The sequence below is a fragment of the Bufo gargarizans genome, chromosome 8, assembly GCF_014858855.1.
Source record: "Bufo gargarizans isolate SCDJY-AF-19 chromosome 8, ASM1485885v1, whole genome shotgun sequence".
NCBI lineage: Eukaryota > Metazoa > Chordata > Amphibia > Anura > Bufonidae > Bufo > Bufo gargarizans.
The window spans coordinates 82,264,896-82,283,462 of record NC_058087.1 but is presented as its reverse complement, the minus strand read 5'-3'; the positions used below and the strand labels follow the sequence as shown (position 1 = coordinate 82,283,462).

At 44.6% G+C, this 18,567-nt stretch overlaps 1 protein-coding gene across 3 annotated transcripts in view; it reads right to left on the bottom strand.

Moving 5' to 3' along the window:
• The window catches only part of PARD3B (par-3 family cell polarity regulator beta), a 1,547,452-nt gene that overhangs the window by 660,401 nt on the left and 868,484 nt on the right, over window positions 1-18,567 (bottom strand). For all 3 annotated transcript variants that reach the window (XM_044302617.1, XM_044302618.1, XM_044302619.1), the window contains exon 19: window positions 5,874-5,993. In XM_044302617.1, the coding sequence (XP_044158552.1) occupies window positions 5,874-5,993 (120 nt within the window). The remainder of the gene's footprint in view (window positions 1-5,873; window positions 5,994-18,567) is intronic.

The following is an 18,567-nucleotide window of genomic DNA, read 5'->3' as shown; positions in this document are numbered from 1 at the left end:
AGCAAAGGTGAGTCTCATTTCTAATATATTACTTAGTATCACAGCGTATTCAGCATATGCATACTTCTAAGTCTACGTTTCAAACATTTTACCTGAGACTTTGATGGAATCACATTTTGTTAGAGGAACAAAGCATCAGGAATTGTTTATGTCTGAACTATAGGTCTCTTAGCTCAAACTGTGAAATGTGATTTACTGTTTAATTTATACTACGGCGGCTCTTCAATCTGCTCTGAAACACTTCGGCTGCATGCAAATATAAGTGGATGCCTGTTTTACAACCCATAGAGCTATTTGGAATTATACTGTGCATTCCCTTTAAGGCTGGCAGTGATTCATGTGGCATATGTATATATTTTACCTTTTGATTTGTGAATTCTCCATTTTACGCTATTAAATCCACTAGGCCAAACATATAGCAATAGTTAGCAAATTTATGGTGCAAATCAAGTACAGCTACAGGTTATTGAGTGTTATACCCAGAGCATTTTACATTTCTTTTGTGCATTCTAACGAAAATGGCATTATTGATTCTGTTATGAACCTGATGCAGAAATACAGTCTTTAAGAGTGAGGCCAATCCACTCGGCCATCTCTGCCTGTTTAAAAATCAATGACTCTACTTGATCATTAGTTTTTATTTGCAACTCGGTCTTTTGTGTACTGCTGGCATTCTTGGAAAACCTTAGAATGTGAATCAGACCCAGGAGTCTCACACAATACTGTTAGGAGTACTGCTAAAATGAACGTTCTTTCTATTTTGCTGTGTACATTTGGCTTATTGATCCCTATTTTAACAGTAGCAAGAAATTAACCAGTAGAATAGTATTTAGAAGCCAATGTGGGTTGGGGTTCTACATGCCAAGATAAGTCATTTTCCTCTTGAAGTATATTTTTGTATAGGTCTTGCATTATATGTATATTTTTCTAGTTGTTTTTATATACAGAAGGCAATATATATTAAAAATCCATGTATTATGTAACACAAAGTATTTATTATCAACTAGCCCAGTGCAGACCTGGTCCACAGCAAACCCACATAATATACCCCACTCTAAGTGTACCTGCACACATTGCGGATTACGTGCAGTTCCTCTGTACGGATTCTTGTGCAGAAAAAAACACTGCAAAATGTAACAGATCAGACAAATCTCATCTACACCTTGCTTTTTATCTTCCATGTGGAAATTGCCCTGCAATGCAGATTTGGAAATCTACAACATGTCAATTGTGTTATTTTTGGTGCAGATTTCAATCTTTTTAATTAGAGGGTGAGATTTGCACCAAAACTGCACTGAACACCACAAGTGGTTTTTGATGCAGATAAATCTGTGTGTATTTCCTGTTAGTAAATCTGCACCCGTGTGCAGCTACCCTGAGGATGTTTTCCAATAAGCTGAAAAATCTCTATGTGTGAATCATCTCATTATGGGTACATTCACTGTGTGGACATATTGTGGTATGTGTGGTAACTGTCTGCACCATGCGAATATATCCTTAAATGGAGTGTTTCAGGTTTTTAAAAAAAATAATTATTAGAAACTGTTGTGGGGCCTGTAAAATACAAACCGGATTCCAAATTCCAAAAAAGTTGGGACACTAAACAAATTGTGAATAAAAACTGAATGCAATGATGTGGAGATGGCAAATGTCAATATTTTATTTGTAATAGAACGTAGATGACAGATCAAACATTTAATCCGAGTAAATGTATCATTTTAAAGGAAAAATAAGTTGATTCACATTTTCACGGTGTCAACAAATCCCCAAAAAGTTGGGACAAGTAGCAATAAGAGGCTGGAAAAAGTAAATTTGAGCATAACGAAGAGCTGGAAGACCAATTAACACTAATTAGGTCAATTGGCAACATGATTGGGTATAAAAAGAGCTTCTCAGAGTGGCAGTGTCTCTCAGAAGCCAAGATGGGTAGAGGATCACCAATTCCCACAATGTTGCACAGAAAGATAGTGGAGCAATATCAGAAAGGTGTTACCCAGCGAAAAAAATTGCAAAGACTTTGCATCTATCATCATCAACTGTGCATAACATCATCCGAAGATTCAGAGAATCTGGAACAATCTCTGTGCGTAAGGGTCAAGGCCGTAAAACCATACTGGATGCCCGTGATCTCCGGGCCCTTAAACGACACTGCACCACAAACAGGAATGCTACTGTAAAGGAAATCACAGAATGGGCTCAGGAATACTTCCAGAAACCATTGTCAGTGAACACAATCCACCGTGCCATCCGCCGTTGCCAGCTGAAACTCTACAGTGCAAATAAGAAGCCATTTCTAAGCAAGACCCACAAGCTCAGGCGTTTTCACTGGGCCAGGGATCATTTAAAATGGAGTGTGGCAAAATGGAAGACTGCTCTGTGGTCAGAAGAGTAACGATTCGAAGTTCTTTTTGGAGATCTGGGACGCCATGTCATCCGGACCAAAGAGGACAAGGACAACCCAAGTTGTTATCAACGCTCAGTTCAGAAGCCTGCATCTCTGATGGTATGGGGTTGCATGAGTGCGTGTGGCATGGGCAGCTTGCATGTCTGGAAAGGCACCATCAATGCAGAAAAATATATTCAGGTTCTAGAACAACATATGCTCCCATCCAGACGTCATCTCTTTCAGGGAAGACCCTGCATTTTTCAACAAGATAATGCCAGACCACATTCTGCATCAATCACAACATCATGGCTGCGTAGGAGAAGGATCTGGGTACTGAAATGGCCAGTCTGCAGTCCAGATCTTTCACCTATAGAGAACATTTGGTGCATCATAAAGAGGAAGGTGCAACAAAGAAGGCCCAAGACGATTGAACAGTTAGAGGCCTGTATTAGACAAGAATGGGAGAGCATTCCTATTTCTAAACTTGAGAAACTGGTCTCCTCGGTCCCCAGACATCTGTTGAGTGTTGTAAGAGGAAGGGGAGATGCCACACAGTGGTGAAAATGGCCTTGTCCCAACTTTTTGGGGATTTGTTGACACCATGAAATTCTGATTCAACATATTTTTCCCTTAAAATGGTACATTTTCTCAGTTTAAACTTTTGTTCCGTGATTTATGTTCTATTCTAATTAAAATATTAGAAGTTGGCACCTCCACATCATTGCATTCAGTTTTTATTCACGATTTGTATAGTGTCCCAACTTTTTGGGAATCCGGTTTGTAATAAATAAATAAAAATTGTTTCCTTAACTAGCTCCCCCAATGCAGCATCAAAATTTCTTCTTACCAAGGCTGCAGCCAGTGATGCATTGTGAGATCCCATACACTGCTGCAACCAATCACAGGCCTCAGTGGTGTATGGACCACTATTGCGGAGGTCAGTGATTTTCTGCAGCATTGTACAGAACATCAAACTAAAAAGAGTTAGTGGCTCAAACTATTATAACCGAAAATGGGACAGTGCACTCCCCACGACACACCCTTTGTCGTATATATCAGAAATGTAGGAAGGAGTAACAATAGAGGGGCACTCGATTATCTGGCAATAGACCGATACGTGCAATATGGGTAAGTGAAATACATATGGCAGACTAGTAATATCCCCTATAATTAACAATGCACATAACGATAAGGATGCAATAATATAAATGCATAGAATGAACATAGGTAGTGCATGGTCTATATGCCACTTATGAGATTCAACATAAAGTCCGATGCGGTGATTGCTTAAATGCTCGAAAAGCACTGGTATCCAATTGAGAAGAAAAAAGGAAAGGCATTAGTAATCAGCAGTTAATTTCACCTATCCTGTGGTGTCTCAAAGGTAGGCTCTTATACCATTATATCGCCTGTTGTATCAAATGACAATTTAATCAATAGGGTACGTTACTGCTCCTGTGGCCCGTCCACTGTGTTTGGTAGTTAGCTGCAAAATGAATTTGTCCTACGTGGTGCCCCATGTGTTCCTGGCGTCTTACATGGCGTCCCACGTGATGCCAGGATGGATCGCTATTGGTTCCACGGACGTGGGCTATTCAGAAAAGTGTAGGAAAATGTCTACTTCATTGTTATACGCTGATATGCGTTCCACGAGCTTTTGCAGTACCCAAACATAGGATGATGTATGCAAATCTGCTTTTGTCACTGCTTGTTCACCAGTGACAAAAGCCCCGCCGGTCAGATGCTGATGATCTAACCAGAGGATAGGTAGAACCCCTTTAAATTTGACCACCCCATTAATGTGCATATACACCTTCAGCAGCTGTCAGCCAAACTTGTTTGTCTGACAACTATCATCCCTGATTCCCTCATACACATCCGGGTGAGAAGAGAAATCTACTGACAGATATCTCTGATGGCAGCTTACCTCCTGGAAGAGCAAAGGGATAAGGTGTCAAAATTCAAAACACCTGGATCCTTCTCTCCCCTCACATTATTTCTCGGGGGAAAGTTGGGACAACAGAGCAGCAGATTGTTGGAAAGGAAGCGTTCCTTCCCCACAACCACCTGCTCCTTAGCGGAGGCGACAACTGCATTTACATGCAGTGATCTCCTCCACAGTATGGGGAGGAGCGATGGCTAATGCCATTGTTTGTCCTCATACAGACTTGTTTGCCAGCAGAAGATCGTGATTACACAGCATGAGCTGCTGACAGTAAACAATAACTTTTGTATGTGCTCAAACAATAACTTTTGTATGTGCTCAAACGATAGAATTATCTGATGAACCATTGTTCATCGGGTAATCGGCAGTATGTTTACACCTCCAGATAATCGCTAATGCGTGTTCCTAATAACGCTCATTAGTGATTATCTTTGGGATTCTTGGCCCTTGTAAAGGGCCCTTTAGGGTGCATTCACACGACCATATAAATGGATCCGCATCCGTTCTACAATTTTGCGGAACGGGTGCGAACCCATTTATTTCAATGGGGCCGCAAAAGATGCAGACAGCACACTGTGTGCTATCCGCATCTGTTTTTCCATGCCACAGCCCTGCAAAACATATAGAGGATATCCTATTCTTGTCCACAACCACATTCTCTAAATAGCGCGGCCGGTATTCATGTTTTGAGGATCCACAATTTGCGGACCCCAAAACACTTATGATCGTGTGAATGTAGGCCACTGCCATCAACAAAGTGCGGGTTCGGCAAACAATTGTTAATGGGGCTTTAAAAAGTTGGGACTGATAGAACTGCTGGAGTCCTAGATAAGTCATAGACACCATGCTCCTACTATAGAGCATTCATCTCTTCTATATAAGGACATTGGAGGTGTGGTGTCCCCTAACAAGCAGTATGGATGGCCATAGGGAACTCCTACATGAAATCTTCATTTTCACAATCAGTATGTAGAATCTCTTTAAAAATAGGTTGCCCTATTAAGACAACTTCTCCCCTAATCCACTGGATAGGGGTTAAGTGTCTGATCGGCAGGGGTCCTAACAATAGAGCCCACACCAATCACGAGAATGGGGTCCTGCATTCCATGTCTGAATGGAGCGACAGACATGCATGCGTGTCCCCTGATCCATTCACCTCTGTGGGTCTGCTGAGTGTAGCCGAGTACAAGTGCTCGGCTAACGCCGGTATCCCCGTAGAGCTGAATGGAGCAGCAACGTGCATGTGTGACTGAAGCTCCATTCAAATGGAGAAGCACAAGAGCCTGTTCTTAGGATTGGTGGGGGCCCCAGTGCTTGGATCCCTTCCGATCAGACACTTAACAACTATCCTGTGTTCAGAGTATAAGTTGTCGTAATGTAACAGAATACCATGAAGTAGTGGTATGGTTTTTCCTGTAGCCCCATCTTCTTTTCTAACCGAATGTCATAGGATTTCCTAGATAGCAGCCCTATTATGAAAACCAACTTTCACTTGGACTACTACTGGTGAATAAACATATGGTATAGTCCTCTGATTCTCACCTCTCACGTTCCTCTCTCATCTTTTCCACTTCTTGCTCTTCTTCTTTCAGTGTGGCAGGTCTCATGCTACCTTTTTGATCCAATTTTCCTCCTTTATCATCTTTATTCTTTTTCCCAAACCTTTAAAGAAAATGAAAAGGAATTTCAACTTACATGTCTTTCATCAATAGGTAATGTAACGTGTAGAGTAGACAATGTGTGAAAATCCAGCTGCTCTTACACAGGACAGATACAGAACACTAGAAATCAGCCAAACTCATATTGTTCCAGGAACCTATTTTGACAAGCATCCAACAAGAATGGAAATGTGCTTCCCAGCTCGACAATGATATAGATTTCTCTCTATATTTAGATCCAGAGCTGCTTTAATGCCTCACTGTAATATAATTCACCAGAGAGATTGAAACACAAAAGCAGTTGAAAAAAAACATATGCTGAAAACAAACCAGTCCCTGTTACACCTCGAGAGCCGCAAAACAAAGTCAATGGCTGGAGCCGGCTGTTAGCAGGAGCCTAATGCAACATTAGTTTGGTGTTTCTGATAAGAAAATTAGAAAAGTACATTTATAGCAGTGACTTTGAAAGCTTCCAGCAGTGACTGAAAAACATACCTGGCACTAATTAATTACCCACTCACTTGTCAGCTTTTAATTTCTGGCCCCTTGTTTAGTCTAATTAATCATACATTTAAACAGAGCTGTTACCTTCTCTTTACTTCTTTGTCATTACAGAGACAATAAATTACTGTTATCAGCAGGCTATTCCAATAAAGAGTCACCATACTATGAGTATAATCAAAGTCTTTTTAAACTATGCTGTATTATAAAAGCACTGAATGGATTAACAAATACTGCTGATTTACAATACTATGGTTCCTCCTAGTGGTCAAAGGCTTGTGAAAAAAGATAATTACACTAATGGGAATTTGAGCTCTAAACCCCACCACCCCTATATTTAGCAGCAGCATCCTCAACATGACAAGTCCTTTCTATATAGAAAAAACAAAACAAAAGAAAAAGGTCCCATAGCTAAATAGGTCTTTTACTAAGTCTACCAGAAAAATGTTATAAAGTTGTATAAAGTGAACATTATAAGTGTGAGAGCATTTTTAATATGTTCTATACTTCACTTCCTTCAGGGTTATTAAAAAAAAATATAAATGCTGATATTGATGGGAATCTTTTTTTTTTTGGCTACTTTCACACTTGCGTTCAGAGCGGATCCGTCTGAGACGGATCCGCTCATATAATGCAGACGGTGGATCCGTTCAGAACGGATCCGTCTGCATTATATTGTAAAAAAAATGTCTAAGTGTGAAAGTAGCCTGAACGGATCCGTCCAGACTTTACATTGAAAGTCAATGGGGGACGGATCCGTTTGAAGATTGAGCCATATTGTGTCATCTTCAAACGGATCCTTCCCCCTGACTTACATTGTAAGTCTGGACGGATCCGCTCGCCTCCGCACGGCCAGGCGGACACCCGAATGCTGCAAGCAGCGTTCAGGTCAGGTGTCCGCCTGCTGAGCGGAGCGGAGGCTGAACTCTTCCAGACTGATGCATTCTGAGCGGATCCGCGTCCACTCAGAATGCATTAGGGCAGTACGGATGCGTTCAGGGCCGCTTGTGAGCCCCTTCAAACGGAGCTCACAAGTGGACACCCGAACGCTAGTGTGAAAGTAGCCTTATTTACTAATTTTGGGCTGTTTTCAATTTGTCAGTATTATGCCAATGAAAATTAAATACTAACTATACCAGTATTTGTACCATAGAGAAATAGAACTACTATATAGATAGGTAAACCATTGTCAGTTCACTGCTGCTGTGACGAGATCAGGGGCGTAACTAGAAGTGACTGGGCCCCACAGCAAATATTTGTAAGGGCCCCCCTCAGCGCGCTTCGCACCTCCCTCCTCCTGTGTAAACCCCACTCCTTTGGCACAGTGTAGCGGTATACTGTATATTGTGTGGCACAGTATAGAGGTATACTGTATATTGTGTGGCACAGTGTAGCGGTATACTGTATATTGTGTGGCACAGTGTAGAGGTATACTGTATATTGTGTGGCACAGTAGCAGTATACTGTATATTGTGAGGCACAGTGTAGAGGTATACTGTATATTGTGGGGCACAGTATAGAGGTATACTGTACATTGTGGGGCACAGTGTAGCGGTATACTGTATATTGTGGGGCACAGTGTAGCAGTATACTGTACATTGTGGGGCACAGTATAGAGGTATACTGTACATTGTGGGGCACAGTATAGAGGTATACTGTACATTGTGGGGCACAGTGTAGCGGTATACTGTATATTGTGGGGCACAGTGTAGGCTATATGTGCATAACATAAACATACTCCACATGAACACTTACAGTTACTTGGCTCGGCCCTTGGGGATCTCGGACGCCACTTCCACACTTTGGCCGGGGGCTCGGCGGAGCTGATGTTGTGTTTTATCCTAATGAGAAAGATTTCATAATAAGGATTTGGAGAAGGGGCAGTGGGATAGCAAAGCAGGGAGAGGCCGGTGCTGCTACTAGGGGGTCATACCATGGGGCAGTAATAAAACCCACCATAATGCCCCCCCCCCCCCCAGTAGTAATAATTCTCCTTATAATGTGACAGTGCAAAAAATACACCCTTGTAATGCCCCCAGTTGAGCTAATGTCCCCATAGTGCCCCCATAATGTGCCAGTATAAAATACCCCTATATAGTGCCCCCAGTAAATTCCCCCATAGTGCTCCTCTCCCCCCTTCCTGCTAGTGCCCCCCAAAATGTACCAGTATAAAATGCCCCATATATAGTGCCCCAGTAGATGCCCCTCAGTGTCCGGCCTCTGATAGGCTGCCAGCCTAGTGTCCCCCATAATGCCCCCCAATAATGTGCCAGTATCAAGTGCCTCTCCCCCCCCACATGTCCCAGTATCATAGTGCCATCTCCCCCCATGTGCCAGTATCAAGTGCCTCTCTCCTTCCCACCCCCCATGTGCCAGTATCAAGTGCCTCTCTCTTCCCCCCATGTGCCAGTATCATAGTGCCATCTCCCCCGCAAAAAAGTGCCAGTATTAAGTGCCTCTCCCCCCATGTGCCAGTATCATAGTGCCAACCCCCCCCCCCCCACATGCCAGTATCAAGTGCCTCTCTCCTCCCCCCCATGTCCCAGTATCATAGTGCCATCTCCCCCCCCCCACTAAAAAGTGCCAATATCAGGTGCCTCTCTCCCTCCCCCCTCCCCATGTGCCAGTATCAGGTGCCAACCCCCCTCTCCCCTCCAGGTGCCAGTATCAGGTGCCTCCCCCCCCCCCCATGTCCCAGTATCATAGTGCCATTTCCCCCCCCCCCCCACCACAAAAAAAGTGCCAGTATCAAGTGCCTCTCTCCCTCCCCCCCCCCCCATGCCAGTATCAGGTGCCTCTCTCCCCCCCCCCCCCCACCCATGCCAGTATCAGGTGCCAACCCCACTCCCCCCCATGTGCCAGTATCAGGTGCCTTCCGCTCCCCCCATGGCAGTAACAGTCGGGTATTAAAAAAATAATAATAAACACTTCTACTTACCTCCATGTCAGCGATGCGATGCAGCCTCTTCCTGTGTCCCGCCTTGTATTGTGTCCCGCCCTGTATGTCCTTATATGGACTCAGTGCTTGTATTTCAGAAAAGAGTCTGCTGGGATTCGAACCCACGACCTTCTGCTTCAGAGGCAGAACAGCTAACCACTAGACCATAGGAGCTGCCTTGATGCTGGCTGAAAAAATATGAGACTTCTACTGTTATAGCTGGCTAAGTGTACATCTATACACATGGCAGCTGCTCATATATAGAGATGTAGCAGAGCTGAATGTGCTGAGACAGCTGTCATATACAGATATAGCAGTATCTCAGATATATCTCTATATGACAGCTGTTCCAGCACACTCAGCTCTGCTATATCTCTATATATGATAGCTGTCATGTGTATAGATGTAGCAGAGCTGGGTGTGTTTAGGCATCTGTCATGTGTATAGATGTAGTAGAGCTGGGTTTGCTGGGGCAACTGTCATATATAGAGATATAGCAGAGCTGAGCGTGCTGGGACAGCTGTCATATAGATATATAGCAGTGCTGGTGTGTTGGGGGCAGCTGTCATGTGTATAGATGTAGCAGAGCTGGCTGTGTTTCGGCAGCTGTCATGTGTATAGATGTAGTAGAGCTGGGTGTGTTTGGGCATCTGTCATGTATAGATGTAGTAGAGCTGGGTTTGCTGGGGCAGCTGTCATATATAGAGATATAGCAGAGCTGAGTGTGCAGGGACAGCTGTCATATACAGATATAGCAGTGCTAGGTGTGTTTTGGCAGCTGTCATGTGTATAGATGTATTATTTTTTTTTTACAGTCAGTTGTAATGCAGCCTTTATGGCTGTGAGGGTAAATGCTTTGCCACTGATTCACTAATAGATTGGAGGTTGTGGGTTCGAATCCCAGACCAGGAGACTTTAGCAGACAGTAAAATTAGATCACACTAGCGGCTGCTGTGAAGGGGCCCTGAACACGATATTTAACTAACATGAAAATGAACACGATAACATGAAAATGAACACGATATTTAAGCCGGGGCGCCGGGCCCCCTTGGCAGCCCGGGCCCCGAAGCAGCTGCTTCCCCTGCTTCCCCGGTAGTTACGCCACTGGACGAGATGCTATTTGCGTGTATAATAGTAGATGTAGAAGTTAGGATGACAGTATGTCAACTCTATTGCTCTCCTGGTATAACTCAATAAAGATGCTCATAGAAGAGCATTGCACTTATCAGTGTCATTTGTGATGCTCTCTGAGCCACTCATCCCTTCCCTCTCTGGTTAGAGAGAATGGTCTGACTCAGAAAGTCAGTACAGAGTGTTTAATATATTAAAAGTTGCATGTAGTTTGTGACTTTTTGATGCCTCTTTTCTGGCACAGGGAGATGATAAATCTCCCCCGTATTGTTAAATATTTGGCTGAATTTAAGCCATATTCTAGACACAATCACAGTATCAAATGTTGAATAAAAAAATAGGATAGCACCACTTGCTGACTATTAGAAGTCCAAATATGAGCGGCGGTGCTCGCGGTGTCAGGCCCCAATCCTAAGGACCCCACAATAACAAAGGTAGGTGTAAGAAAAACCGCGGCACTCCAATCCTCAATCCAGTCGTTTATATTTATTGACTCCGAACCAAAGCAACGTTTTGACTTAACAAGTCATTTTCAAGCTATACATACACAGTGCAAATGAGCAAAATTTATACACCCATTTACCCAGGGATTGGATACACAATTATCCCAAAAAGGTCAACCCCTCCCCCTCATCAGTGTCCTCATAGTGACATCATCATATATTTCTCACATAATACACCTAACCCATTGGTGCATACTAATTTCACTAATAGACACTTACATCAGAGTTGTATTACAAAGCTCTCCATCGGACCTCATGGGGAGGACGGCGTCTCCTGAGCCCTATCGCGCTTGCGCGGCTTCTGTATACTGAAAGGCGGCCAGGAAACAACCACTTCCGCTCACCTGACCGGATTCGTTACCAGGACGCTGTAGCCAGTGTCTATAAGCTGACTCTCCCCACACACGCAGGCAGGGCTGGCTCCAGGTTCATGTGGGCCCTTGGGCAATAAATCCCAGTGGGCCCCCATGAGGCATTTTTTTACATTGACATGTCCCCCTGTGGCTCCCACACGGTATAATGACCCCCAGTAGCCCCTATACAGTATAATGACTACTAGTGGCCCTTCACACAGTATAATGACTACTAGTGGCCCTTCACACAGTATAATGAACCCCAATTCCCCCCCCACCCACTGTATAATGACCACCTGTGGCCCTGCATTCAGAATAATGACCCCCAGTAGCCCCCACACTGGGGGAATACTGTATGGAGGGGGCTCTGGGGGTCATTATACTGAATGGAGGGTCATTGGTGATCATTATACTAAATGGGGGACACTGGGGGTCATAATACTATGTAAAGGGCCCTCACAGTATAATGACCCCACAGTGACCCTCCATTCAGAATAATGACCCTCAGTCGCCCCCACACTGGGGGTTATACTGTATGGAGGGGGCACGAGGGGTTATTATATTTAATGGGTGCTCTGGTGGTCATTATGCTAAATGGAGGGTCAATGGGGATCATTATACTAAATGGGGGGCACTGGGAGTCATTATACTGTGTAAGGGGCCCTCACAGTGTGATGAATGACCCCCCAGTGGCCCCCTCACATACCTATCATTGCCGGGGAGCTGGCGGTCCTGTCATTCACTAACCGCAGCTCCCTGCGCTCCTTCTCTCCGGCGGCCCGCTGCAGCAGTGAGCCAGGCCTGGAGGAGAGAAGGAGATGTGCAGTGATGTAGCTAGAACTGACTGGGCCCCACAGCAAATTTTAGTATGCCCCCCTCCCCCCCAATGTGTGTTGACATCACGTTTTTCCTATCGGTTTGATGTATACAAATGTGCAGCACTCCACGTTTTTGTATCCTGCAGAGGCAAGTAAAAAATGCATACGTTAACGTATATGTTTTTTTACAATGGAACTGTATGGTGAACGGACGCCACTGTACGGCATCAGTCTGAGGCATCTGGTAACGCAGACATTTTTGGTATACATTAAATGGATGGCACAAATGGGATGTGAACCCAGCCCTAGTGTCAGAATAAGCACCAGTACACAGCGGAGCAGCGTGGTGGAGAGGGGAGGCCGCCATGTACTGAAAGAGCGCTACCTGGTCCTGATAGTCAGGGATGAGGACTATGCTTCCCAAGGATCATTTTCTACTGGGAAATACAGGGCACAGTATAATACACTAGAATCTATGTAATATAAGTATATTAGCCCTACCCCCGAATAATAATACAATTAGGGGGTCATTTATTATATAGAAATACGTCTATATTAGGCGTATTTCTGACACAGATTGTGGCGCAAAGGCCCATAACACCGCAATCCGTATCTTTTCCCGCTCATGCCAGGTCTAAAAAAAGTGCCACCATAATGAGAGGCAGAGGAGTGAGACAGGGGCCCTGGATGGACAGGAGGGGTGGACACAGCAAGTAGGTTGAAGGGGCTCTGAGGGGGATTCATCCTGTTAGTGGCAGGAGGTCTGTGCAGGGCAGCAATAGGAGATAGGAGGGTGAAACATGAGCTCTGGATACATGAGGAAGGAAAGGAGACAGCAGGGGCCCCATGAGGATGAGATAGGACAGGATATGTGGGGGGGGGGCAGGTGTCATGGAGGCAAACTGCTTAATGAAACAGTAACACAACTAAATAGAATGAAAGAGCAGCCGATTGAAGAGTCCCCCCCTTCTGTCCCACAGACAAGAGACAGTCACAGTGCAGACTCACTCACAGACTGTCTTCTCACTTCTCTGCTCCAGCTCCAGCCCTGCGTCTCTCCTCAGGCAGCATGTGTCCTGTGTAGAGGGGGCGTGTCTGAGTCTCTGCAGCTCAGAGGGCCCACCAGAGGGGTACTGCATAAGTGAAATGACAGCAGTGAGAGCTCCCATCTGTATTGATGGAAGTGCTCATAGCAGCTCAGTGGGCCCCCCCAGGAGCATTGGGCCCCGGCACTTGCCCGGGGATGCCGGGTTATGACGCCGGCCCTGCACGCAGGCTTCCTGGTAACATAGCAACCCCCAGGTCCTCTTCCAAACCTTTGCGCATTTAATCCAAGTACATTGGAGATCCATTTGCAGTACCCCAGTCCTGTAGGGTGAGCGATTGTGAGGTCACAGGGGACAGTTAACAGACCGAGGGTTGCTATTGGTACTCACGGTTTTCAATATACCCTGGGCAGGCGTACAGCAGTGATGGAGATGCTGGCACATAGATCCTCTGGGGCACTCTCTGGGTATAGGGACCAGGCCTGGGTGTAGGTGAGGTGCCCTGGGTGTTGTAGGTTTAGTGTGCCGGTGGCAATATCCCTTATAGTTTGTGACGCCACTGCCGGTAACGGTGGCACACCGATTTATTGTAGGAATAATTGAGGTACACACAGTTGTAGTGAACCAGAACTCCTTTTTACTGGACAGTTCAACTATATACAGGCTTCAGTTAGTTCCATATGAAAGATTTAGGTAACAGGCAGGCTTCACATAAACGGCAGGCAAAGTCCTTGCAAGATACTCAGAGGGAATAACACTCACAGATCAGGCTGTACTTTCTTCAGATCCTGTCTGGCTTTCTCCAAGGCCCGTATGCCCTATAGCTGGCTTTATCCTTGGGTAGAGAAACCTTCCTCTGGTATAAATCCTCTTGCTGTAAATATCCTTCTGCCCTTCAGCTTTCTACTTGGCTGGATAAAATTGGCTCTGCTCTGTACTTTACAAGATGTTAAATATCTTCAGGAGGCAACTTCTTCTCCTGGCATAACCTCTGAGCTTCACTTGCTCAGCACTTCAGGCAGGCTAGACTGCACTACTTAGCCTGCTGGACTAGACTGGACTGACTCTTTCCTGTCTGGGCCTAACTATATATACTAGGGGGTTCCCTAGCTCCCTCTACTGCCTAGAAGGAGGAACTACACCCCTAACAAGCCTGGTACACAGGAGATAACATGACAATACACATTATAATGCAATACAAATACCATGACCATGTTCCACAAAAGGTGGGGAACAACGTGACCTAATTTACCCTTGAGTACTGCCCACTTTTACATAGTGGGACACTACACATTAACTAGAATATAAATATTCAGGGTGCGCCATCCTCCTTGCTCAGTCCGTTGACAAGGAAAGAAGATTCATATAAATACATACACATAGTCAACAGCAGATTGCCGTCTAACAGCCAAGGTCAGGTCAAATATATAGGCTCATCAATGTAGTCAAGCCTACTACCACTTTGGCTCCACCAGATATGCAAGGGGGTGCTCTATATAAAAAGCTATTTATTAACCCCTCTATAACCCCTATCCTCCAAACCTCGTGGTATAAAAGGCATAAGTTATCAAGAGCGGGGAGACTCATGGAGAAATAGCCCCAATACAACGCTAGACTGCTGGTTATTTGCAAACAGGGTTTTGAACCATATATAAGTGCCATTAGATTGGCTGACCCATTTAGCTTGTGGTTGACAGGCATGGTGGGTCATAGACCCTCTATACCAGGGATGGCCAACCTGAGGCTCTCCAGATGTTGCAAAACTACAACTCACAGCATGCCCAGACTGCCAACAGCTATCAGCCTACAGCAGGGCATGGTGGGAATTGTAGTTTTACAACAGCTGAAGAGCCTCAGGTTGGCCATGCCTGCTCTATACGGATGAGCACGGTATATTCGGAATGAGGGGATGGGCACTATATAACTCGGAGGAGGTGGATGGATTGAATGTCAATGTGTGTGAAGGGGACATGAGGCGGGGTCCTTCTGGTGGTTTTGGACCCTAATAGAGCCTGTATTGGGGCAACTCCCCTATGAGGAGATTTCCTCTATTTTGTTTCCCCGGAAGTGAATGTTGGTTAACATGGCACTCCTCGGTGGAGGGATCCATTAGGGAGTATGCTGTTAATAATCTGATCCTCTATGTTGATCCTCAGAAATTTAAATAGGCCCTTTAAGGATTTCCACACCCCATGTTTTGGGGCTATACCTCCAGGAGTCTCCCCGCTCTAGATAACTAATGCCATTTATACCACAAGGTTTGGAGGATAGGGGTTATAGTAGGGTTAATAAATAACTTTTCATATAGAGCACCCCCTTGCATAGCTGGCAGAGCCAAAGTGGTAGTAGGCTTGACTGTATTGATGAGCCTATATATTTGACCGGACCTTGGCTGTTAGAGGGCAATCTGCTGTTGACTATGTGTATGTATTTATATGCATCTTCTTTTCTTGTCAACGGACTGGGTGAGGAGGATGGCGCACCCTAAATATTTATATTCTAGTGAATGGATCTCCAGTGTAATTGGATTAAATGTGCGGAGGTTTGGAAGAGGACCGGGGGTTACTATGTTACCAGGATGCCTGCGTGTGCGGGGAGAGTCAGCTGATAGACTCTGGCTACAGCATCCTGGTAACGAACTGGCCGCCTTTCAGTATACAGAAGCCGCGCAAGCGCGATAGGGCTCAGGAGACGTCGTCCTCCACATGAGGTCCGATGGAGAGATTTGTAGTACAACTCTGATGTAAGTGTCTATTAGTGAAATTAGTATGCACCAATGGGTTAGGTGTATTATGTGAGAAATCTATGATGATGTCACTATGAGCACACTGATTATGGGGAGGGGTTGACCTTTTTGTGATAATTGTGTATCCAATCCCTGGATAAATGGGTGTATACATTTTGTTTACTTGCACTGTGTATGTATAGCTTGAAAAAAAAATGTTACGTTGAAACTTTGCTTTGGTTTCTAAGTGTGTACATGCGGAAGGCGTTTACTGCAAATCAGAAATAAAAAATTGTAATTTCATGAACTGATCCAACAAAATGTGACTGTGAAGTGGTTGAACATTGACAGACGCTGCATTGTCTTCAATACTGTTTTTCAATCTCTTGTTCATGAACATCGATTAAGGCTTTAATTATTAAAAGTAGGCATTGTAAATAAGCAGAACATTTCAATGGAAATTGAAAGCAGTTGCTTCCATCTGATTAATAATTCTATCTTTTGTCTGTCATGAAGTCATGGAAAATAAGTTTTCTGCTGCTGACAGACAAAAGAATCTTGGAAAAAAGATACAAAACATCCTGCACGATAGGATAGTAAAATATGCGGTTGTGCAGGTCTACATTAATAAATCAGAGAAAATAATGCACTAAAACAAAAGATGCAAACATAATATATGGACTAAGCCCTCACTCTAATGATAAAATCTCTAATTTAAAATGTGATGGAGATTTCATGTTACACTGTGTACGGTTGGAACTGTGTTTTTGCTATCATTGAATGCACTACAACTCCTATTTTGCTAAAAGAGATGTTTATTCTCCTGGTAACTGACTCCTGCACCATACGCAGGTCATTGCACTCTACATGCACTGATTGCACCTATACAAACACTCAACATCACAGGCACCCTGACTACCATCAGGAAGGAGCCCAAACATCAGGGTGTGCCCTGGGGGAAGAAAGGGTGTACCCTCCTTTCACTGCATGGCTTAGGGAGCAACACTGTGAAGAAAGTCACAGTGATTGACTAACAGCCAGAACCACTACCACTGCCATCTTACGCCTCCTGAGCTTGCTGAGCAACACAAGCCTAGGGAGGCAAACAGTGTCTACACAAACCATCAGAAGGCTTTTTTCATGACATTGGGCTAAGAGCCAGACTTCCAGTTACAGATGCTCCATTTACCTAATGACACTGCTCTCAAAGGCTGGCATGGTACACAGCAAGACGGCAATGGAGGTTGGAATGGGGGTCTATCCTCCTCAGCGATGAGTCACGCTTTTTTGTCGGATTCAATGATAGGACAGATTGGTCTGGAGACCACGAGGGCAACGCCATGAAAAGGCCTTCACAAGGGAACATCACACGGTTCCTACTCTGAGGATTATGGTGTGGGGTGGGATAATGTACAGCAGCCAAACTCCCCTAGTCTTCATTTCAGGTATGTTAACAGCTTGGCACTACACTGATTTGGTCAGTCGTAACCCCATTTCTCCATAGTGTCCCAGGAGCAATTTTTGATTGTGCTACTGTGAGCAGATTGTGCGGCCTAAACCTGCTACCATAGCCTGCAGCCTCTCTGGATTGTCTTCCATTGAGCACATCGGGTAAGTCATTGGTCAGCAATTGCAAAGGGAGCTGCCAGCAGCAGATTTTGTTGATTTTCACCCAAGAATAGTCAGTGTTTCAGAACACTTCTCTGACAAGGCATGTAAGTGTATGTATTTTTCCTCCTGCCGCTCACACTCGATACTGAATTTTTGTCATTTGGATATCATTGACATGTCATTTGATTCTGTGGTTTTGCTAATTACATGACTTTTCCTTCTTGGTGTTGAAATTTCAAAGTTAAGGAGTGTATTTTAAACGCACATACATTAGAAAATATTATATTGCTATATCCAGTATAGCCATTCACAATGCCCCTTTAAATGGGTTCTCTGGGCTTTTTAGGAAATCAGTCTTCTATCCTGTGAAAGGAAGAGAGGTTAGTTAGTACTTTCCCCTGTGTCTCCACCACAAGCTGCGGGCTCTTCCTCTTGGGTCCTGACTGGAGGTGTGCCCTTCATTCAGCTGCATAATAGTAATCTGTGGGTGCTGCCAACACTATGGTATTAGCGGCACGCCAGAGGGATAAGCAGTAATTAAACTATGTTTCTTCCACCGGACAAATTTTCGAAAAATCTAATGATTAATAATAATACGACTTAAGGTCCCTTTAGGCTATTTTCACACTCGCGTTTTGTGTGGATCTGTTATGGACGGATCCGTTCAGATAATACAACCGTCTGCATCCATTCAGAACGGATCCGTTTGTATTATCTTCAACATAGCCTAGATCAGTGGTTCTCAACCTAGGGGTCGATCAGCCCTTTCCAGGGGGTCGCCTAAGGCTTCCTATTGTGGGTCGCCCGCACAACGGCAGCGCCCCCTTATCCTCGCGCACAGGAAGTGATGTCCTATCACTGCCTGTGCTTGAAGGAGCCTGACGTCTGGACGGGTAAGTTGGGCCGCCTGTCTGTTGAGGTCCGAGTTTTTTCGTTAATGACACCGCCGCTG